Source organism: Marmota flaviventris, chromosome 9 (assembly GCF_047511675.1).
Source record: "Marmota flaviventris isolate mMarFla1 chromosome 9, mMarFla1.hap1, whole genome shotgun sequence".
Lineage (NCBI taxonomy): Eukaryota > Metazoa > Chordata > Mammalia > Rodentia > Sciuridae > Marmota > Marmota flaviventris.
The window spans coordinates 1028228-1050739 of NC_092506.1; the positions used below are offsets into that span (position 1 = coordinate 1028228).

Genomic DNA, 22512 nt, shown 5'->3' on the forward strand with positions numbered 1-22512 from the left:
GAACTGATCCCTGGACAGAGCTGATGCCACTCCTGGTAATTCCCCAGTGGAGCTCACCGACTGAAGACTGCCCACTTGATGGTGGGCTCTGTCAAGAGGGAGAGGTGTGTGCCTGCCGTGGAATTCTGTAGTTCATGGCTTTGAGTTCCACGCCAGCTCCCGGGACAGAGGCAGGGACGGAGGAGTCTGGCACAGCAAGATGACCGCATGTTCCCCCGGTGAGATCCTCAAGCCTGCCCGCTCAACAGGTGCTCTTAACAAGGGCTTCCTGGGTGCCACAGGAAGCCCCACACACCGCAGCTGTGAAGTGGCAACACGTGTGTCTCTAGCCCTGAACTTTCTGGTGCACAAAGAACCACGCCGCCATAGCCTTTGACCCTCTGATTCTGAGCCCCTATATCAGTAGACTTGCTGGCCAGCTCCTGAGTCCCTGTGTCTCCACCAGAGTGCATGTTCCCCGATCCCAGCTTTCTCTCTGTACCTGTGTGTGATTTTCTTGATCTCCCGTCAACTCTCGCTGGTTTCTCGGGATCGGCTGTACAAGTTGCAGCAAAAAGGGACACTACTGCAACTCTACAGAGATAAAACTATCCCAAGAGGGCACCGTGAGCAGCACAGGCCACGATGCCCACTCCCAGGACACCACCTGACAGTCAGTTCTGAGGAGTGACCAATAGCAAAAGCACAATTCTCAGGGGGCAAAGCCAGAACGTTCCAGGAGAGGTCCCAGGACCCCACAGACTTCCCAGGAATGCCTTCAAATATTTACCAAAGAGTGACACCAGTGCTTCTCAAATCCTTCCAAAATACTGGGGAGGAAGGGATGCTCGTCTGTGAAGCCATCCTAGGGCACTGCAGGAAGGGAGAAGAGAGACCAGCACCCCAAGCACATTTATGCAAAGACCCCAAAAATGTGCTAATGGACTAATGCAGTGGGATTTTAAAGCATTAACCCCCACCCCCGGCCAAGGGCGTTCTATCCCTGGGAGGCAAGGATGGCTTGAGATTTGGAGATCAACCAATGAAGTGCACCACATTAACATCCTCATATGGCAACCACACACAGGGAACGTGACCTGGGAGGGAAGCACTGAATATGACAGAGCCTTCCTCCAGGGTCAGGCAAGATGCAGGTTCCCCACTGATCATTGTTCAAGGCAGAAGTGGAAGCTTTAGCCAGAGCAACGAGGCAGGAGGAAGGCATGAGCCGCCCAAATTGGGAAGGAAGAAGTGAAACTACCGTCACAGGCGATGTCAGCCTCAGGCAGAACACCCTGAAACCTCCACAGAGGGCTGTGCTGCTAATAGAAGCCCTACAAGCTGCCAGGCATTGGCAAGGGACACATAAGGAAATGGCTCCACTCACAGAGCACCAACAAGGGGAGACATTCGTATGTCTGACCAAGCAGGCAAAAGATCTGCACTCCAAAAACTACCGAATGTGGTTGGAGAAGCATTTTGAAGACACAAAAAAATGGGAAACAACCTGTATTCATGGATCTCAAGACTTGGTATGGACGAGATGGTGATGTTACCCAAAGAATCTACAGAGTCCATGCATCTGGAAAGAAATTCCAGTGGTGCACTTAATAGGACCAGAAAAATCCATCCAAAAATTCATGTGCGATCTCATAGGACCCTCAGTAGCCAAAATATTCTCAAGGAAGAAGAATGAACTTGGAGGACTCCAACCTGCTGATTTCAAAACTTAATAAATACAAAACTTCAACAAAGGAAACGGCTGTGGTGCTGGCATACAGCAGCTGGGAATGAACACTCCACATGGCCAACTGGGTCCAGACTTGTGTGCAAGAGCTCGCGGTCTTTCCAACACACACGCAGTTCTGGAAACACTAGATGTGCAGGTGCAAGAGGGCAGCTAGACCCTTGCCTCACACCCACGAGCTCAGGAGTGCACCAAACAGCCCAGAGGCAGACACAAGAGCTGAACCATGAAACTCCTAGATGAGAACCGAGGGCGCTCGTGTCATTGAACCTGGCAGTGACTCATCAGACATGACAACAGAACACAAGACAATCGGTAAGTGGGACATCAGCACTAAAAACGCAAAAAGGTGAGGACCGAAGAAAATGCCTTTAAATCACTTACCTGAGAAGGACCGGCACCGGAGACACAGAAAGAACTAAACAACTAATGCCCCAAACAGCAGAAAACCCACTCATCAGTGGACAGAGGACATGGCAGGCACTATCCCAAAGAAGACATGTGGATGGGCAGTGGGCTCATGGAAAGAGCACCACAGGGAGAGGCTTAGGGAATGAACACCAAAACCAGAGGCTGCCTCTCACCCAAGCCAGAAGACAGCCAGCTGGGGACTCGAACGGCGTCCCTGTGGTGTGACTGTAAAATGGAGCAGCTGCCGTGGCAGAGGGACAGCTCCTCAAAGCCACCACATGGCCCTGCCAGCCCACTCCTGGCACGGCCAGGGACGGAGAGCTGGGGACTCCTGCGGGCTGTCGCCACAGCATTGGCCACAGCACAAGGGCCATTGGCCATGTGGACAACCCTATGTCAGGGCTGAGCCCTCAGGGCCGTCCACCAGGGCTGAGGGTGAGCAGGGCTGGGCAGTTGGAGACAGTGGGCGGTGGCTTGGGCTGGTAGCAGCTGTGGCAAGAGGTGGCATATGTGGAGACGGCCTCTGGAGGGGACTGGGGAAGGTGTCATGGCCCACAGGGTCAAGGCAGGCCCTCACTCCTCATGGGATGAGTCGTCCAGGGCGATGTGCCCTCCCGAGGCTCTGTGCAGTCCCCTTTGTCTGGGCTCAGAGGCTAGAATGATGGACAGGGACTCGCCCCAGGCTGGGCCAGGCTCCACCGTCAGAGCCACAGGGCAGGTTCCTGGCACAGCCCGGGGGGCCGCTGGCCAGCTCCCCCTTCCCAGCAGGAACAGCCGTGTCCCTTCCTCCTTACCCCTGCTCCCTGCTCCTTCAACTGTGAAGAGGTAAACTGGCCCCGCAGGCTGAGCAAACAGGCTGGGTGGCTGGCCACATCCGGGTGTCTCAATAGCCGTGACCCTGACCGGCCACACTAGGCCTGTCCTGCCCTGTCCATGGGAGGGTGCCCAGGCAGTCCAAGGGCAGGACCTGGGTTGGGGCTGCAGCTGCCCCCCTGACCACAAGCCTTTGTTGAGCGCTGAGTGAACACAGGGCTGAGCCCACCCCTGAGGAGCTCCATCTAGGAGAAGGTGGGCAAGGACAGGCAGGACACCCTGACTCAACAAAGGGCTGGAGTACGCCGGACCCCAGGTCAGCAAGGACAGAGGCCTCAGGGCTGCTGGAGCAGGGGAGAGGTGGCCACCCAGGCAGTGGACCCACACCTAGCAACATCCGGGGTGGTGCCCAGGTGCTCTTGCCACCAGCTTTTTGCCCAACCTGTGGGAGGAGAATGGGGTCCAGCAAGTGAGCAGCCCATGAGCACAGAGGGTCCAGGCCAGGGTACCAGCCCACCCCACGCCAGGGTGGGGGTCCTTCCAGCCCTGCAGCAATGGGCTGGATATGAAAGAAAACTTTGGAGACCATGAAAACCTTATCCCTGGGAACCTGCAACTTGGGGAATGACGGGGTGGGGACGAGCCAGTTGGAACACTAGCCTGGGATCCTGAGGTCAGAGCCCAGGCTCACTAGGGACAGCCCAGGACCAGGCGATCCGCCATGTGGGATCCTGAGGCCTCCCCACAGCAGGCCTTCATTAAAGGAACAGTGGACAAAGGGGAAGACAGGTCCCGGCTTGGCCAGCAGCCCTCTTGAGCCCAGGGGCAGTCTGTGGGGCCATTGGTCAAGCAAGGGGTGATAGTCAGCAAAATGTGTCAAAAACTTTTGAAATCATTATTACGGTACAATGCCCAAGACCCAGAAGTCCCCATCCTGACCACATTTAGTGCACGGGGCCTTAGGCACTCACACTGCGCGGCTGTCAGAGCTTCCTCACCTCCAAGCTGGAGCGCTGCGCCGTTGAGCCCCACTCCCTCTCCCAGTCCCTCTCCTCCTCCTCCGTGTCTGTGATTGACCACAGAAGGGACCTCATGTGAGTGTCCTTCTGTGATCCTCTTATCATCTCACCCAGCTCGGCCCTCAAGTTTGCAGGATACATCAGAATGCCCTTGGAAAGCTGCGTGCTCCCCTGTGCAGGTGGACCACATTTTGTTTGCCACTCATCCACCGTGGGCTGCTCCACCTCTCAGGAGCTGGGGAGGATGCTGTGAGGACTACAGGTGCAAGGATCTGAGTCCCTGCTTTTGATTCTTTGGGGCAAGTACCTAGGAGAGGGATACTGGATCACACAGAGATTTTAGTTTCATCTTTTGGAGGAACCACAGGGCGTACCCCTTTTTGAGGGCTGTTCTTCACGCGGCCACGCCCTTCTCCAGCCCACCCTCAGCATGCAGGCTTCTGCTTTCTCCACGTCCTTGACAGCCCTCGCTGTCCTCTCTCTCTCTCTCTCTCTCTCTCTCTCTCTCTCATCACAGCCAGCCTAGTGGGCATGGAGTGGTTCCGGTTTTAAGATGGGTTACCATTTTCCCAGTAATTCCACCTCTACAAATTCATCCTCAGAGATACAGACCCAGGGGAGCAGGGTGTGGCTACCGAGATGCTGATCTTGCAGCAAACAAAACAAGCAGACCTAGAAAGCTCCCGAGTGCTCCAGCAGCTGGCTGAGCCACAGGCCCTGGTGCTCCCTGACCTGGGGTCCACCCCAGGGCAGATTCTCAGACTGCAAGACAGGGAACGGAAAGCCCAGTGTCCGTCAAACAGGGAAGAAGCGCTAAGCCAGGGCATCCGCGTATGCATCCTGTAGAGGGTGCTGGTAGAGGCTGTTCACGGTCCAGCAGTGGCCACCCTGTGCCTGGGAAGCTTGACAAGCACATTTAAAGGCTGGGGCCTAGAGGCCCCTGCTTGGGCAGGGTGGGCAGTGGGGCCAGGAAACCCCAGCGGCCCTCATTGCCACCACTCCCCAGCCTGTGTGCAGCACCCTTGCCTGTCCAGGACCCCGGGAGTGCACATTGCCTCACCCCCACACAGGTGTGACAAGCTGGCTCTGGAGGAGGTGCGGGATGCAGGCGCTTCTGGCCTGCCTTGGCCAGCCAGCCTTGAGCCTCTCTCCCCAGCAGAGTGAAGCCTCGTGCCTTCCCAGAGGGCTCTCCCAGCGCACTGGGGTCTCTGCACCTGGATCCTCCACCCAGGAAGCCCGTGAGTCACAAAGATCAGGTACACATGACCAAGGGGCATTCCTGAGCTGAGCAGGAGCCATGGGGCCAAGCCAGGCAATGACCCTAGAGAAGTCAGTCTGCCCACAGTGCCTTGTCACTCATCAGGGACCATGAGCTGACGCAGGCTAGGCCCTCCACCCCTCCAGCCCACTCCTCTGTGGGCCAAGTTCCAGGAGGAGCTGACGTTGGGCAGGTCTGCGACTGCCCTCCCCACAGGCCCAGGAGCTCTGTATCCAGAGCAGCCCGGCCAGTGGCCCTGCCCTCTCCCTCCCAATCATCAGAAGCTGCAGGGGGTGGAGAGGGTGACCCCTGTCTGGTGGCACAGAGCTGCAAATCCTTCCTCCTCCAGGCCTCTTTCCTGCCCCGGCCCCTCCCCAAGAACAAACACCCTGGCTGCCTGGAGCGGACAGTGCCCTACCTGGCCTTGAAGCTGGGCCAATGTGCTCCACTACATAAGCCCAGGCCCCCAGAGAGGGAGCACCTTGCCCCACTCCCTCCTCGACTGCCGGCCCGCCCTGCCAGCCCCAGGATGGGCACCAGCAGCAGGAGCTGGGCACTGGTGTGGGCCCTCGAAGCCCTGCTCATGGTGTGGCCGGCAGGTAAGGCCAAAGCCCCTCGCTCTCTCGATGCCGTTTTCCCGTAGGGTAGCCTCTACCCGGGCATTTTCCTGACCAGCTGGACACAATGCCCTCTCCACATGTCTGACACCATGGCCCCCTGGCCTCATGGGACTCCTGGGTCCTCAGCCCACGTCCCACTCGGGCCAACAGAGTGCCAGGAACCAGAGACCAGCTCGGCTGAGGGTGTTGGGGAGAAGATCCTCAGCCTCGGGGCAGGGCCCTGGGAGGAACCCCTGAGGATCTTGGCTTCAGGTTGGAGCAGGAGAGGCCATCAGCAAGGGGCACGGCTGGGATCTCCCCGGGGCTCTGAGAGGCCCAGCTTCACAGTGAGGAGGGGCAGCCCCAACATGTTCCTCTGCCCAGGTCCAGCCTGTCCTCCACAGCTGGGATAACAGCTGGCAGAGCACCCCCAGTGGGGCTGGGCCTCCTGGTAAGGGGGAACTATGTCTGGGTAATAGGGCTAGAGCCAGGTGGACAAGTAAGGCCCAGAGCTGCCACCTGAGCCCAGGGCTGACCTGGGTTCCTAACATCCTGCCTGCCTGACATGCATCTTCTGCCACACAGGCTGCATGGCCCTTGTCACCCAGCTGTTTCTCTTAGCTGTCTATTCTTGGGAAAGCCACGGTGCTAATACTTACTGTCATCAGGGAAAGACATGGCCCTAGTGAGCTGGGCATGGCTGCCTGGGGCCCAGCCTCCCCAGCTCTGCTCCCATTGGAGCTCAGGGCCTGGGCAGACCCGAGATCACCTCCGGTGACCAGGAGGCACGGGGGTTCTTAGAGGACTGGGGCTGGGGTGATTCCTTCTCCAGGGCCGGGGAAAGCTGTGGAGGCCCTGCCCGCTGCCAGGTTTGGATGCTAGCCTGCTCTGCTCAGCCATGTGCCCCCCTATCCAGGCTCTTGGGGGCCTGAGCAGGGTGGGCCTGCTCCTCTAACTCTCTGGTTTGGTGGGGGCAAATAAAGCCAGAAGTGGACTTGATTTTTGTCACAGCTGTGGCTGATGGGGTAAGCTGGACCCTGCAGAGGGATTCAGGTCTCTCTCTCCTAGACATGTTAGCTCATGGGATTGTGTATCCAGACCAGGTGCTCCCAGTGGCTGACAGCTGGCATTTCTCTGCCAGTGACAGAGACGGAGATGCAGGCTGCCTGGCCTGAGGAGGGCCTGCACAGGGCGGATGCACACAGGTTGGGGGTGGTTTGAGCCGGGTGTGACACCTGGCATTGTTGAGACTGAAACAGTAGGTGGCAGGGGCCAGGCTGGGCCATCTATCTGTGCTGGGGAGGGGCTGTGGGTCTGGGGCCAGGGGTGCTGAGAGGGAGTGGCCGTGCTTCTGGGAAAAGCAGTCAAGCAGGGTCCTTGAATGGGATTCATGCACGGCCAGTCCCTGCGGTTTCCAGTCTCCAGCAGGACATGGCTGGGAAAATCAAACAGGAGGCTGAGCTGCTGTGGCATCGAGTGAGTGTGGCTGTGTCCAGGCCTGAGTGCCAGAGTGGGGACCTGGCCCCTTGTAGAGCAGCTGGCCTCACCCGAGCCACTAGGGCCCTGGGAGCCTGTGAGGTTGAAGCTGCCCCTCTCCAGGCTCCCCAGAAGTCAGGCTGGTGGACGCAGCCTTGCCGAGAGGCAGCGGGCAGTTCAGGTCACCTTGGACAACCATCCCCATACCGGGAGCCGGATACCTGATCTGACTCATGGTTCCAACTGGGACCTGGTTCTGGTCTTGGGTTTCTGCTAAGTCACACCTGGAAATCTTCAACTGTGGTCCACCCTCACAAAGCTAGTCTTTGTCCCCTGGGACAGGAGGCATGGGGCAGAACCCCCTAGATGGTAGCCATGGTTCAGGGACCAGGACCATTTCCTGATTCCATTCTCTTCCTTGAGCTGGTGGAGGCATCTGCCCTGTCACTCGAGAGATGAGTGTCACTGGCAGGGCTCACTTTGCCTGGGGGCAGCACAGAGCTCCAAGGCAGCCAGCCAGCTTCTGTGTGTTGAGTGGCAGGGCTGGGGCACACAGTAGGCAGGGCTGCTGGTGCTGGGCCGAGTCCTGTCCAGTTCCCAGAGCTGCTGTGCAGAGATGGGCCTCAGGCCAGAGCCTGTCATGGTCAAGGCTGCTGATAGGTCTGGCTTCTCTTTGATTTCCATCCCCTTTCCTGCAGAGACGCAGGGCCATGAGGAGCTGAGCTTGGGGAACCCAGAACCCACCCAGGACCATCACAGGACAAATAGTGGTATGTGTCCTAGGCTCTGGTATGAGGGCTCCTGACCAGGCAGAGGGTTCCAGCCAGGCAAGGTGACACCTTTTCACATAGCCATGTGTCCCACCAAGACCCTCCTGGATGGTGCCAGGCATAAGGAGTTCCAGAGAAGACAGAGTGTGGAGCACAGGATCAGATGCTCCCATGTGGTGAGCGTGCACGTGTTCACACACATATACACACGACTCATGCAGACAGAAACACACAGGGCAGGAGTGCTTCCAGGGTCTAGGAGTGTCCAGAGGTGAGCAATGAAGAACACGACAGCCCTACCACCTGGACCAATGCATTAGTCCTGGGCTCCCCAGTGTCCCTGGGGTGGGTATCACAGAGGGCAGGGGGCCTGGGAAGGGCACACCAAGTGACCTGGCCCTCACTTGTAGTCTACCTCCCGTCCTCGTCTGCCTGGCCTGTGGTCTTTCCACCTACCACCATCATGCCCAGCACAAGCTGTAAGTAGACGGCACCCCCACCAGCTGGGGTGGGGGTCACAGACCTGGGGGTCAGGGTGGTACAGTGTGGGGCAACCAGGCAGCTCTGGGCAGGGCCTGAGGCTTCCCTGCGGACAGCTGCCGAGCACCCTGGGGCAGAGCGCCCTGTCGCAGGTGGGAGGACTGGTGCGTCAGCGCAGCTCCAAGAGCAGCGTGGTCGCCAGCTTTCCTGCTCCAACACAGGTGCCTGGTCTCTGTGGGGGGGCTGGCACAGAGTGGGCAGAGGGCGTGGGGTGGGGACATGCAGAGGTGGCTCCATCACACGGCTCCCTGCAGCCCTGAACCGGGCCCACAACGGGCGGGTGTGCAGCACCTGGGGCGACTTCCACTACAAGACCTTCGACGGCGACATCTTCCGCTTCCCCGGCCTGTGCAACTACGTGTTCTCTGCCCACTGTGGAGCCGCCTACGAGGACTTCAACCTGCAGATGCGCCGCAGCTTGGCAGGCTCCAGTTCCACCATCAGCCGCATTGTCCTCAAGACCCAGGGGCTGGTGCTGGAGCTGTCCCACAGCTCTGTCCTTGTCAATGGACAGCGGTGAGCAGGGCCCTGGGGAGCCACCACCAGTCTTCTGGGCCCCAATCCCTCGCCACTACCACGACTCCCAGGTGGGGCCAGGACCAGAGCCAGAAGGGCTCTGGGACCCACTCATGCCCTGCTGAGGGAGGATTGGAACTTTCTTCCCAGGGAGGAGCTGCCCTACAGCCGTGCTGGCTTCCTGGTAGAGCAGAGTGGTGACTATGTGAAGGTCAGCGTCCAGCTGCTGCTGACCTTTCTGTGGAATGGGAGGGACAGTGCCCTGGTAAGCATCATCATCATAGGGACATACAGGGGGCTGGAGGGGACCTTTCTGACCCCCAGGGCAGGTGGAATGGGGGGACATACCAGGCAGGCCCTGGAGCCAGGGGCCATGTGACCAAATGGAGCTGCCCCTGTTCTGTCCTCAGCTGGAACTGGACTCTAAGTATGCCAACCAGACATGTGGGCTGTGCGGAGACTTCAACGGGCTCCCAGCCAGCAATGAATTCTTTGTCCACAGTGAGTGCTGCCTGGGCCAGGGACCAGTGTGCCCAGCCAGCCAAGGGCCGACAGTCCCAGGGAGCCCAGGAAGGCAGATTTGGGCAGGGGCACCGGCATGGAGGGAGGTGGGGTGGGTATGCCATTTGGGGGGTGTGGGATTCTCCTGTTGGCTGACTGCAGGGGTCCGTCTCCCGGCTCCTGGGCCTGCAGCTCTACCCACACTGTGCTTTCTCCCTGGTAGATGCCAGGCTGAGCCCTCTCCAGTTTGGTACCCTACAGAAGCTCGATGGTCCTACGGAGACCTGCCAGGACCCCCTGCCCTCACTGGACAACAACTGCACGTATGAAGTGAGCACTTTCTCCATGGGACCCCAGCGGGTAGGAACAGCAGGAGGCCTTGGCAGCTGATGTGGGGCCATGGTCTAAGTTCTGAGGAGCGTCCTTGCCTGACAGAGGAGAGTGGGTCTCTGTTTCCCATACAGTCAGAGGCTGGGCACTGGTGTGTGGACCCCAGGAAGGCAGTCAGCCCAGCGCCCACCAGCAGAACAGAATGGGCCTGGGAAGTTGGGTGACTCTAGGGCACACATGCTCCAGGTGGGTGGGTGGCATACACCAGAAGCCCAAGTGCCTGCCTCTATCAGGTTGGGCCAAGGAGGCACCCAGAGATCCCAGAACAAGAAGCCCTTACCAATATCACAGAGGACTCCTCCTTTGGATGTGGCCTGGAATGGGTAGGTGGATGGATGGGTGTGTGGGTGGATGGGTGGGTTGCTGGGTGAGTGGAAGGAATCTCAAGGGGAAGGAGGGATTCCTTGGTCTGGTCTGTAAGGGGCAGTGTCCCCAGATAAGCACAGTGGCAATCCTACAGCCTCCCTGTCCCCCCCCAGGAGGACATCTGCCACTGCACCCTGCTGGGCCCGGCCTTCGCTGAGTGCAATAAGCTGGTGGACCCCGATCCGTATGTGACTGCCTGTGTCCAGGATCTGTGCCACTGCCCCACATGCCCATGTGCTACCATTGCCGAGTATTCCCGCCAGTGTGCCCAAGCAGGGGGCCAGCCACAGAACTGGAGGGGCCCCAAACTCTGCCGTGAGTGCCCCCCACAGGGCCCAGGGCATACACTGGGAGTCAGTGCCTGGCATCTGGCTGGAGAGACAACAGGGAAGAAACGGCTACTCAGGGGCCCCAAAAAGAGGAGCAAGTGAGGAGAGAGGCAGGTGACGGGATAGCTGTGGAGACAGCACGGAAGTGAAACCTCGGGGGCTGGGGGCCCAGAGGGAGGACCTGGACCTCAGGCACAGTGAGCAGACATGTGTCAGGACCTCAGGGCACGGTGGGAAGAAGGGCATGTGGGAGGCATTGGGCCCAGGCGTCCCTCACATCCTGCCTCTCCCAGGAGACACCTTTTGGGGACCTTGGTGGACATGGAGGCAGGGAATGGGTGCAGTCCCAGCTGACCTGAGTGGTTGGATGGGACCCCTGGGCTAAGGGCCGCCTCCCTATTGCAGCACGGACGTGCCCCATGAACATGCAGCACCAGGAGTGTGGCTCGTCCTGCACCGACACCTGCTCCAACCCCCAGCGCTCCCAGCTCTGCGAGGACCACTGTGTGGCCGGCTGCTTCTGCCCTCCAGGCAGGCCTGTGCCCTTTGCCCCACTGTTAGCACCTTCAGGGTCACTGTCTCCGACATCTGACCCCAGCATCTGCTGAGGGCCCAGGACAGCCCTCCTCACCTTGGAGGGCTGGAGGGCCCTACCTGGGGTCCCACCCAAGGGTCAAGGTTGGGGTGGGCACTGTGAGGAAGCCAGGGACCTGATGTCCTGTGGGAGGAGGCAGCACAGGTGTCACAGGCCCAGGAGCCAGGTGGAGAAGCAGGCTAGAGGACACAGTGCTCACCCCAAGCCACCAGGGTTCAGGCAGGGGCAGTGTCCCAGTCTAGGGGCTCTTCTTCTACTTCTGAGGCTGTGGTCTTCTTAGAGGCAAGATGCCCCCACACCCTGGGAAGGTGACCTTTCTCTATGCCTCAGTGTCCCCATCTGTGCACAGGGAGGCCCTGTGCTCACTAGCCCCCCATCCCTTCTCCAGGCATGGTGCTGGACGACATCACGCACTCTGGCTGCCTGCCTCTGGCACAGTGCCCCTGCACCCACAGCGGCCACACCTACATGCCCGGGACCTCCTTTACTACCGCCTGCAGCTCCTGGTGGGCCCCCAGCTTTGACAGGGTGGGAGGGGTGGGCCCGCCTCTTCCCCACACCCCTCCTGCTTACGGTCTTTCCACCCAGCACCTGCTTTGGGGGTCTGTGGCAATGTCAGGACCAGCCGTGCCCTGGCACCTGCTCTGTGCAGGGAGGGTCCCACATCTCCACCTATGACAAGAAGACATATGATGTCCACGGAGACTGCAACTACCTTCTGTCCAAGGTGCGGCCCCGGCAGGGCCTCTGGGTCCCTCAGTCCTCCCACCCTAGTGAGGGTTCCTGGTGGCTGTCTGCTTGGGGGCACTCCCCTGCTGGGAGGGAAGCCCCAGGCCCCGAGACAAGCTGCCTGGAGGTGACCTGGTGCCAAGGCCACTTTTCCACGGGGCCACATCCAGCCTTCATCAGCATTGGGCATAGGGATGCTCCTGTCCCACACTCAGCTCACACACACGCGGTCTCCCAACAGAAATGTGCCGACAGCAGCTTCACTGTGCTGGCTGAGCTGCGGAAATGCGGCCGGACAGACACAGAGAACTGTCTCAGAGGAGTGACACTCAGCCTCAATGGTGGGGACACGGTGAGAGACCAGTCCTGTGCACCACCGTGCCCTGGGCTGGGAGTAGCAGAGGTGGGAGGCCTGGGAGATGAGTCAGACCCCCTGCTTTGGCTCCCGGGGCAGCCACTTCCCAGGTGGACAGTTCTGGGGCCCACCACGCCTGTCACCCTGAGCTTCTCTCCGGCTCTGTCCCTGTGGGGTCCCCAGGCCAGAGCTCGCTCCCCTTTGGGTGGCCAGCTGGGGCTGGCTGCCACAACAGCTCCTCCAGCCACTGACCGTGACCCCGCCCCTCCAGACCATCCGGGTCCAGGCCAGCGGTGGCGTGTTCATGAACTCCATCTACACCCAGCTGCCTGTGTCAGCAGGTGCGTAGCTTCCTGAGACACCGGGCTAGGTTCAGCACCTCCCAAGTAGGGTCAGCCCCTGAGCCCAGCAGGGTCCAGCTCTTCCCCCGCAAGTCCTTCATGGCCTCTTACCTACAACTTGGGGGTGGCAAAGGTCCTGCCCCAGGATGCTGTGGGGACCTGCCCTCTTGGGAGGTTAGCAGTCCTTCAGGACCTGTGAATACTGTGGGCCACAGGCATGAGAGCTCCTGCCTATGCTGCAGGATCGAGCAGGGTGGCTGGGCCCAGTTGCTACCTGTCCCAGGCAGCACTGCCTGTCTGGCTAGCCAGGCTTCAAGTACCCCTGACAGCCCACCCCTCCACCACAGCCAACATCACCATCTTCAGACCCACGTCCTTCTTCATCCTGGTGCAGACAGGCCTTGGCCTGCGGGTGCAGGTGCAGCTGGTGCCCCTCATGCAGGTGTATCTCAGGCTGGACCCCGCCTACCATGGCCAGATGTGTGGTGAGGCCCTGGTGGTTTGGGGCCTGGGCTGGGGAGGGGGTCTGTACACAGCTGGAGGCTGCCAGGCAGTGGGTAGACGGAGGCTGGCAGTGGACAGGGAGTGCTGGAGACCCCAGCATCAGCCCAGGATGCCTGACAGCTGACTGGTGGCCAGGGAAGTGGCCAAAAAGCAGAGCGCAAGCGGTGCTGCCCCAGCTCAGGCCAGCCTCTACCCAGCTTATCTGCAGATGGTTCTGGAAGCAACCCCAGGGGAATTCCCCCTTTATCTGCCTTGAGGATTGGGGAGGACAGGCTGAGTAGACAACTTGCTGTAGCTGCTGCCTGGCTCCTGCCCCCAGGGCTGTGTGGGAACTTCAACCAGAACCAAGCTGATGACTTCATGGCCCTCAGTGGCGTGGTGGAGGGCACAGGTGCCGCCTTCTCCAACACCTGGAAGACCCAGGCTGCCTGCCCCAATGCCAAGAACATCTTCGAGGACCCCTGCTCACTCAGTGTGGAGAATGGTACCCTCTCCCCCACAATCCCACCAGGCAGCCCTGACTGACCCTAGGACCACAGGGACTCTGGCAGGGCTTGAGTGGCCTTATGTAGGCAGATGGCATGAGTGGGTTAGAGTTAAGGAGGGAGGCACCCTGGGCATGATGGTGGAGGCCCCACATTCCAGCCCCATTCCCTGGCTGAGAGGCCGGTGAGGGGCAGTAGCCACTTCTCTCCCTCTCCAGAGAACTACGCCCAGCACTGGTGCTCACTGCTGACCAACCGCACAGGCCCCTTCTCCGCTTGCCACTCCACCATCAACCCCTCATCCTTCTACTCGGTCAGAGCCCATGAGCGGCTGGGGTGGGCTGTGGGGGGCGGCTGGAGAGGAGCCCTTGGAGCACCCCTGCCTCATCAGGGCCTCATTCCCCACCCCACACACACACACACTGCCTCCCGTGGATTGGGAGAGCCCTGAAGTGAGAACTGCCCACTTGGAGCTGACGGACAGCATGGGCATGTAGCCAGAAGCAAGAGTCCTGGAAGCTCCTGGAGAGGGTCCTTCTGGCCTTAGGCTCCATGTGGACACCTGCTCTATGTCAACACTTCACTCTCATGAGGACGCCAGTCACTGGAAGAGGGCCACCGCTTGGCCTTGACTTTACTCCATTCTTTGCACACTTGGCCTGTCCAGAGGAGCTGGGAAGAACTCTGGGGCACCTTTTTGCAGACACAATTTAACCCACAACAGGTGGCTTGGGGGTCACTTTTCTGGAAGTCCAAAGTTCTAAAAAGCATGTGACCCTAGCCCTGGGGGTGTTCTCTGATGACAGAGCCAAGCTCAATCCCATGCCCATCCCGTTGACATGCCTCTCACCAGACCCTTCCTCAGTTTCCCCTTCCCACCTAGCCACACACACCCCCACAGATCATCCTGAGTGAAGTATCTCCATGCAAGTTGGGCCTGTCCTAGTCTTGTGGACCCCAGATTTACCCAGTCCCGACCTGGCCTTCAGAGCAGACTCTACTCTGCTGGCCTGCCACCACTTCTCCAAGATGACCTCAAGCTCTGTTCCTAACGTGAGGCCTGGGCCACCCCCTAAGGAGGCCCCCCTGTCAAGTCCCCCACACGGGCCATCTGTCCTTGAGTCCTGACCCTGGGTGGATTAAGGGGGGAAGAAATAATGGGGATGAGGGACCCTGGGGACTAGGTCCCTGACCCTGATGTCTCTGGCCCCCAGAACTGCATGTTCGACACGTGCAACTGTGAGAAGAGTGAGGACTGCATGTGCGCGGCCCTGTCCTCCTACGTGCAGGCCTGTGCTGCTGAGGGCATGCTGCTGCGTGGCTGGAGGGCCGGTGTCTGCAGTGAGTGCCAGCTGGGGTACCCCCTCAGAGGATGGGGTCCCCTCAACAGCTGTCTAGGCCTCATGGGTGGGAGTGGGGCTTGCGGGCCTTGGTGAGGGACAGTGATTGCTTACTGGATTCTTGGCCAAGAGCTTTGTGTGTCCCCACCCAACCTCATGAGGACGTTCACTGTTCCAGTCAGAGGAGGTGGGGGGTTGGGCCAGGTGGCCAGCCATTGACCTGTCCCTCACCCTTACCCACACAGCCAAGTACATGAGCAATTGCCCCAAGTCTCAGATCTACCAGTATGTGGTGGACACCTGCCCGCCCACCTGCCGTGCCCTGAGTGAGGCCGACACCACCTGCAGTGTCAGCTTTGTGCCTGTGGATGGCTGCACCTGCCCGGAGAACACCTTCCTGAATGACGCAGGCATATGTGTGCCCGCCCAGAAGTGCCCCTGCTACTTGCATGGCACCATGGTGGCCCATGGGGAGACCGTGCAGGAAAACAGCATGGTGTGGTAAGGAGGGCCATGGATTGGGAGGGCCTGAGCTCCCTGTACCCCTCGCCCCTCCAAGCCACCCTCACAACTCATTACTGCCCCCAGCCCAGGCAGGCAGGGTCTGGCTGCAGGTCTGTCCATGCCAGATATTTCTGTGCCCCATCCCATCCCCGAAGGGATCTGAGACACAAAGGGACCAGGCTGGGGGAGGACACCTGCCAGGCCCTCTACCAAGAGGTCTGGAGGTTGTGTGAGGGTCTTGGGGACCAGAGAGTGGTGGCAGTGTGTGCCTTGTGGGCCTCCTGCCAGGCAGTTCTCACTGGGGCCAGCAGGGTGTGCCCTGACCCCACTCTTTCCCTGCCTTGAAGGCAGTCTCTTCACAAGCCATGTCAGTCAGTTTCCATCACCAGGACACGAAACCTGTGGCCAACCTATGACGAGGGTTACTCTAGCCACAGTTTTGGAGGTTGCAGGCTGGCTCTGCTGCTGTGTGAGGCAGGATGTTGTGGTGAACTTGCAGTCTGCATGGCGGGGAGCCAGAGAGTGAGAGAGGGGCCAGGGTCCCACATCCCCTCAACATCCCCTTTACCTGCCCCAGTGACCTCGCTCCTCCACTCCTCCCCATAGCTCCAAAGACTGGCTGCAAAGCCTTTGGCACGCAGGCCTTTCAGTGACATTCTGGGTCCAAACAGTAGGACAAGCTGAGGGCATGTCCTTCTCCCTATGTCCAGCTGCCTTCCTGAACATGCACCTGCCTTTTCCGGGTGGGGACCTCCACAGAGGCCCCAGGAGCAGCTTTCCCGCCTCTTCAGGAGGTGGGGCGGCCTGGAGAGGGCCGGCCCTTGGGGGGGCAGGAAGCCTGGGGTGGAGTCTGTGGGAGACGCTGGGTCCAGAGCAGGCTGGCCTGTCTCTTGCAGCTCATGTGCAGATGGGAAGCTGAGCTGCCTGGGAGCCCTGACGCAGAAGGCCGCATTTGGTAAAGCACCCGCCCTGCCCAGCGCCCTGGGGCCATCAGTCCCGGCCTAGACCCGGCCTCAGGCCCAGCAGAGTTGCTCAAGGTGGAGAAAGGCCAGGAGTCTGTCCCACAGTGTGGAGGTTGCCCTTGAGGTTGGGGTCCTGGGCTACACCACCTGGGCAGCATTCACAGTGACCTGGGCAGCATTCACAGCAGCAGGATGGAGTCAGCCGACTTGGGGTCCAGGGAGACTCTATCCCTGGGCCCCTCCCACGTGCTTGATCTCCCCAGGGTGTGTGGCGCCCATGATGTATCTGGACTGCAGCAATGTCTCAGCGGGCACCCCAGGGGTCGAGTGCCTCAGGAGCTGCCACTCCTTGGACATGGACTGTGTGAGTCTTTCCGGGCACAGCCATGCACAGCCCATGGCCCCAGCCGACATCCTAAGCTAGGGGGATGCAGCCTGTGATGATCCTGGGTCCTGATGCCTCTGGGGGACCCATGGCTGTGAGCTTTGTGGACCCAGGTACTCCACACCTGTGTGGCTTCTGTTTGGACACTCCTAGGATGGACAGTGTCCACTTGGTGTCCTAAAACCCTGAACTGGGGCAAACAGGCCTCTCTTAGTCCCTGACCCAGACTCCCTGTGCCCCATAGTTCAGCACACACTGTGTCTCAGGCTGCGTGTGTCCCCCGGGGCTGGTGGCAGATGGGAGTGGGGGCTGCGTTGCCCAGGAGGACTGCCCCTGTGTCCACAATGAGGCATCCTACAAGCCGGGGGCCACCATCCGGGTCGACTGCAACACCTGGTAGGTCTTGATCCCCTTAGGGTCAGCGGGCTTGGAGGTGTACATGGGGACAGTGACTGGAAATGGTCTGGGTGTAGCAGAGCTTTGGCAGGTGGCCATGCTTATAGGACCCCATTCTGTGGAGAAGGGGCCTGGGTCTTTGACCCATGGTGACAGGATGCATGCCCACGGCAAGGTTGCCCTTGCCACAAGTTTGCCCCTGAGCCTGGAGGGGGCAGAATGCAGGCACAGGAATGGCCAGCAGCCTCAGAGGGCAAGCTCTGTGAGCAACCCCCCACCCCACCGTCTAACAGCACCTGCAGGAACCGCCGGTGGGAGTGCAGCAGCCAGCCCTGCCTGGGCACCTGTGTGGCCTATGGGGATGGCCACTTTATCACCTTTGATGGCGAGCGCTACAGCTTCGAAGGCAGCTGCCAATACACCCTGGCCCAGGTGGGTGCTCCCACCTCTCCCCAAGGCTGGTGGCTGGGGCCCATGACCCTGGCCCAGGTGGGTGCCCCCACCTCTCCTGAAGTCTGATGGCTGGGGCCCATGACCAGCGTCATCTCTTCCTGCCCAGGACTACTGTGGGGGCAATGGCAGCTCCAGCGGGACTTTCCGCATCACCACTGAGAACGTCCCCTGTGGGACCACAGGAACCACCTGCTCCAAGGCCATCAGACTCTTCCTGGGGGTGAGAGCACATGAGCAACCCCTGCAGCCCCCCAGCCTGAACTCCATCCTGGGCTCTCTGCCACAGTGCTGTTCCCGTGGTGCGTCGCGGACACGCCCAAGCCCAGGACTCAGGACAGCAGATGCTTGCTGCCTCTCCATCCTGGGGCCAGAGGTCCCAGATCAGAAATGCAGGGCCAGGCTCCTGAGAGGCCTGGGAGGGCCCTTCATGGCTTGTCAGTTCTAGGGACCTCAGTGTCCTTGTCTTGTGGCCATTCCACTCCAGTCTCTGCCTGTGTCTCCTCACGGCCTTCACTGTGTGTGCTCTCGCCTCTCTCATAAGTACATTGCCATGTAATGCAGGTTGATCCCATTTCAAGATCCTTCTCTGAATCACCTGCAAAGACCCCCTTCCCCATAAGGTCACAGTAACATAGCCTGGGGATTCAACTGTGGACCAATTTTTCGGGGGGGGGGGGGGCATAATTCACCCTACCATGCCTGGGGCACTCCTTTCAGAAAAAGCATTCACGAGGCAGAAAGAAGAGCTCTGGATCAGGGCGCTTCTCCCTCGAAGGATGGGGAGGAGCTGAGAAGGCAACAATAGGTCGGACGAGGGGAGTGAGGGGTGGCATGGGGCACAGGGCTGGACAGAGTGGGCCTTTGGGGGCTCCTCAGCTAGTACACAGCCTGACATTCCCACAGCCTCCCCTAGCTACCAGCACTTTCTGCCATCCTCCGGCCAAACTCCCTCCACCAGGGTTCCTTACACCTCAATCCCCTGTGTGCGTGAACTCCCTGGCTGGAGAGGGTCCTCAGGGTTGGCAGGCTGGCTTCTGGCCCCTAGCAACCTGCAGCTGTTGTCCCTGTGTGCCTCCATCTGCAGAGCTATGAGATGATCCTCCACGAGGGGGGCTTCAAGGTGTTGGAAAGGGGGCAGGGTGGGGATCTGCCCTACAAGATCCGCTACATGGGCATCTTCCTGGTCATCGAGACCCGCAGTGGGCTGGTGGTGTCCTGGGACCGGAAGACCAGTGTGTTCATCGGTCTGCATCAGCATTACAAGGTGAGTGCAGGCCAGCAAGGGCTTCCTCCTCACCTGGCCTGGAAGGAGAGATCACCTACACAGCCAGGTTCCAGAGTGAAGAGTTGAGCCACACTCACTGACAGGTGCTTTGGAGCCTGGGATGGATGCTGGCTCTGTCCACTGGCCTTTACTTTGGCAGAGGGCTCTCTGGGGTACCCCAGGACCTGCTTCACACCTTGTGCCCATGCAAGTTCCCTCGGTGCTGCCCAGGGGAGCTGGGTGCCCTCCCTCTTCTGCTCCTGGCCAGGCTCTGTGCCCAGGCTCCCTTCTCCCTGTGCTCCTGCAGGGCAGGGTCTGCGGCCTGTGTGGGAACTTCGATGGCAATGCCCTCAATGACTTCACCACACGGAGCCATGCCGTGGTGAGCGATGTGCTAGAGTTTGGAAACAGTTGGAAGTTCTCCCCGTCCTGCCCGGATGCCCTGGTGCCCAAGGACCCCTGCACCACCAACCCTTACCGCAAGGCCTGGGCCCAGAAGCAGTGCAGCATCATCCATAGTGCCACCTTCGCCACCTGCCACTCTCAGGTGGGGCTCAGAAAGACCCACAGCTCTGGGCCTGGTGGGCAGGGGCAGCAGATCGTAGCCTCTGGGTAGGGCTGTGGATGCAGCGGGCCTCGGAGGATAGTCTTGACCTGACTGCATCCCACAGCACAGGGTCCTGCAATCCGGGTTCCAGTCTGGCTCTCCCACTAGGCAGGCTCTGTGGTCTTTGTGCCAAGCATGGAAGTGTCTTCATTGTTTTGGGACCCATCCTTGAGCACAGCTCTCATCAAAGCTTCCCAGGGAGGGATCCTTGACATATCCTGTGACAATCTCTAGAACTGCCCAGGCCGCAACACTAACAGAAAGCTAGCAGGGGCGTCTCCTAGAGGAAGTGGGGATAGTTTTCAGTAGAGACTTCCAAATATCATTTCCCGTGGCTTTAACAAATACTGAAGTATCCACTCAGGGGCATGGCTTCCTCATTCAGGATCCTAAGTGGTAGTGAGAGGAGGGTAGCTCATGTAGGAACAGCTGCTAGCTAACACACAAAGTGACCTTTGCTGAGGTCACTCCCCATGGCCCATCCTTAGACGCAGGTAGCTGCATGCAGGTAACTTCCATTGACTTGGAAGATGCTTAGTGGCTGACAAAATTGACCTCAGTTTTGAAGGCTGCCATGTTGAGGGAAGGAAAAAATTGGATCCACCTATGGGTCTACTGTCCAGAAGAATGTGAGTTGGGGGCTGCCCCTCCTTGACCTAGACAATGGGCAGCTCCTTGTTGTCCAGGCAGGTTAACCATGTGGCCCAAAGTGCAGTTTGGAGTTAAGCAATACCTGTAATCTGGCATGAGCTGTCCAACCCAGTACTTCCTCAGGGCACATCCTGGGTGCCAGGCTCAGCCCAGCGAATGGGAACAGAACCTGCTAGCATGGAGCTCACCTTTGGGAGTGAGACAGCCAGGCGGTCAGGGTGGGCTCTGCATAGGAGCCTGGCAGGGAGTCACCAAGGCCATGGGAGCAGCAGTCCAGGGAATGAGTCAGCCAGCAGGATGGTAGAGGGGGCCAGGAGGCTTGTGGGCTGGAGCAGAGCAAACCAAAGGCTTGGGAGCAGAGAGGCAACCAGGGATGGCTCGTGTCCCTGGCAGGTCTGGAAACTGCACCCCATGAGCAGGTTCATATAAGAAGGTCTGAGGAGCATGAGTATGGGTGCCCCAGTGGGCAGGTGCCCAGGTGGGCTGCAGAGGTGGTGCTGGGCAGCTCCCATTTGGGATACTCTAAAGATACTTGAAGCCCAGGATCCAGGATCTTGGACCACTGGTGTGGGATTGACCTACAACTGGCTGCAGAAACTTGCCCAGGGCCAGCTGGCTCCTGTCCGCAGCACACGTTGCCTTCTCCCTTTGCTCCAGGTCGACTCCACCAAGTACTACGAGGCCTGTGTGCATGACGCGTGTGCCTGCGACTCGGGGGGAGACTGTGAGTGCTTCTGCACCGCTGTGGCCGCCTATGCCCAGGCCTGCCACGAAGCTGGCGTGTGTGTGTCCTGGAGGACGCCAGACGTCTGCCGTGAGTAGGGGCTCTGCCCATGTGCTGAAGGGCGTGGAGGTGGGAGGTGGGGCTGTAGCCTCTGTAGCCACATGTAGGCTCTGGGACTGCCTGGCAAGCAGACACACAGACACCCAGTGTGTGTGAGACTGCACACACATGCGTGTCCACCTGCACAGCTGTAAACATAGGCAGACCAGACAGACTCTCCACAACAATGTGGTTCCCAATAAAAAAGGAGCTACAAAGGCAGGGCGAGGGATGGTACCTCAAGCCCTACATACCTGGGCTCAGCCCAGGATGGGCCCTAGGGACATGCCAAGGGAGGTAGCCTGGCAGGCACACGCTTAGTCTCCACTCTTTGTGCCCAGCGCTATTCTGTGACTACTACAACCCCCGTGGGGAGTGTGAGTGGCACTACCAGCCCTGTGGGGCCCCCTGCCTGAGAACCTGCCGGAACCCCAGTGCACACTGCCTGTTTGACATGCCTGGCTTGGAAGGTAAGAGCAATGTCCTGGGGGGACCTCCAGGGCCCACTGCCAGGGTGGGCCTACAACTCTTGAGATGTCTGCTGCCAGGGTTGGGGATGCTAGGCTGCCCCTAGCTGACCCGAGAGGGCTTGAGACTGAGTGAGAACCCATACCCATCCTAGGCTGCTACCCAAAGTGTCCACCCAGCAAGCCCTTTTTCAACGAGGACCAGATGAAGTGTGTGGCCCAGTGTGGCTGCTATGATGAGGATGGAAACTACTATGACATTGGCACGCAGGTCCCCACAACCCAGAACTGCCAGAGCTGGTGAGGCAGGGGATGGCGGGGGTACAGGGAAGGGGTGGCCCCCGCAGGCACTCAGCCTCCCCTCCCTCCTGCAGTCACTGCACCCCTGGCGGCCTCCAGTGCTCTCACAGTCCCTCGGGTAAGGAAGGGCTACTGGGTTGGGTTGGGGCTGGGTTAGAACCTGGGAGTGAGCCCATACCTGCTGGCCCCCAGCCTGCACATGTTTCTACGAGGGCCGGACTTACGGCTACCAAGACATCATCTACAACACCACCGACGGCCTCGGTGCCTGCTTAATGGCCATCTGCGGAAACAATGGGACTATCATCAGGAGGGCGGAGGAATGTCCTGGAACCCCGTCCACAACACCCTTCACCTTCACACCCTTCACCACAAGTAAGCCCTACCTGGCTCAACAGAAGCCCCTGGCCTGGGCCATCATGTAGCCTGTGGCAAAGTGATGTTTGGCTGAGTCTGGGACAAGGGAAGACCCCGGGACACATGCCGCAGGAGACCCTATTGCAGAGGACCCCTGGGTCCTGACCCATGACCTGCTGGAGAGACTCTATCAGGGGTCCATGTTCTCATGCCCTACCTGTAACGAGGACCCAGGAAGTCTAGGCACAGAGCTGGCAGGGCTTCCACAGGCACCATAAAG

The 22512-nt window shown here is 59.7% G+C and overlaps 1 protein-coding gene across 1 annotated transcript in view; it reads left to right on the forward strand.

The window, feature by feature from the left end:
• Window positions 1-5756: 5756 nt before the first annotated feature.
• Window positions 5757-22512, forward strand: part of Muc5b (mucin 5B, oligomeric mucus/gel-forming) — a 33436-nt gene continuing 16680 nt past the window's right edge. The window contains exons 1-30 of the mRNA XM_071616899.1: window positions 5757-5826; window positions 8001-8072; window positions 8867-9128; window positions 9279-9393; window positions 9539-9629; window positions 9853-9959; window positions 10499-10700; window positions 11120-11245; window positions 11698-11815; window positions 11898-12036; window positions 12280-12390; window positions 12665-12734; window positions 13082-13219; window positions 13558-13722; window positions 13942-14036; window positions 14938-15064; window positions 15309-15564; window positions 16464-16522; window positions 16793-16893; window positions 17159-17310; window positions 17604-17742; window positions 17870-17983; window positions 18848-19027; window positions 19335-19574; window positions 20943-21099; window positions 21450-21578; window positions 21731-21875; window positions 21950-21993; window positions 22068-22250; window positions 22484-22501. Coding sequence (XP_071473000.1) covers window positions 5757-5826; window positions 8001-8072; window positions 8867-9128; window positions 9279-9393; window positions 9539-9629; window positions 9853-9959; window positions 10499-10700; window positions 11120-11245; window positions 11698-11815; window positions 11898-12036; window positions 12280-12390; window positions 12665-12734; window positions 13082-13219; window positions 13558-13722; window positions 13942-14036; window positions 14938-15064; window positions 15309-15564; window positions 16464-16522; window positions 16793-16893; window positions 17159-17310; window positions 17604-17742; window positions 17870-17983; window positions 18848-19027; window positions 19335-19574; window positions 20943-21099; window positions 21450-21578; window positions 21731-21875; window positions 21950-21993; window positions 22068-22250; window positions 22484-22501 — 3925 coding nt within the window. The remainder of the gene's footprint in view (window positions 5827-8000; window positions 8073-8866; window positions 9129-9278; window positions 9394-9538; window positions 9630-9852; window positions 9960-10498; window positions 10701-11119; window positions 11246-11697; window positions 11816-11897; window positions 12037-12279; window positions 12391-12664; window positions 12735-13081; window positions 13220-13557; window positions 13723-13941; window positions 14037-14937; window positions 15065-15308; window positions 15565-16463; window positions 16523-16792; window positions 16894-17158; window positions 17311-17603; window positions 17743-17869; window positions 17984-18847; window positions 19028-19334; window positions 19575-20942; window positions 21100-21449; window positions 21579-21730; window positions 21876-21949; window positions 21994-22067; window positions 22251-22483; window positions 22502-22512) is intronic.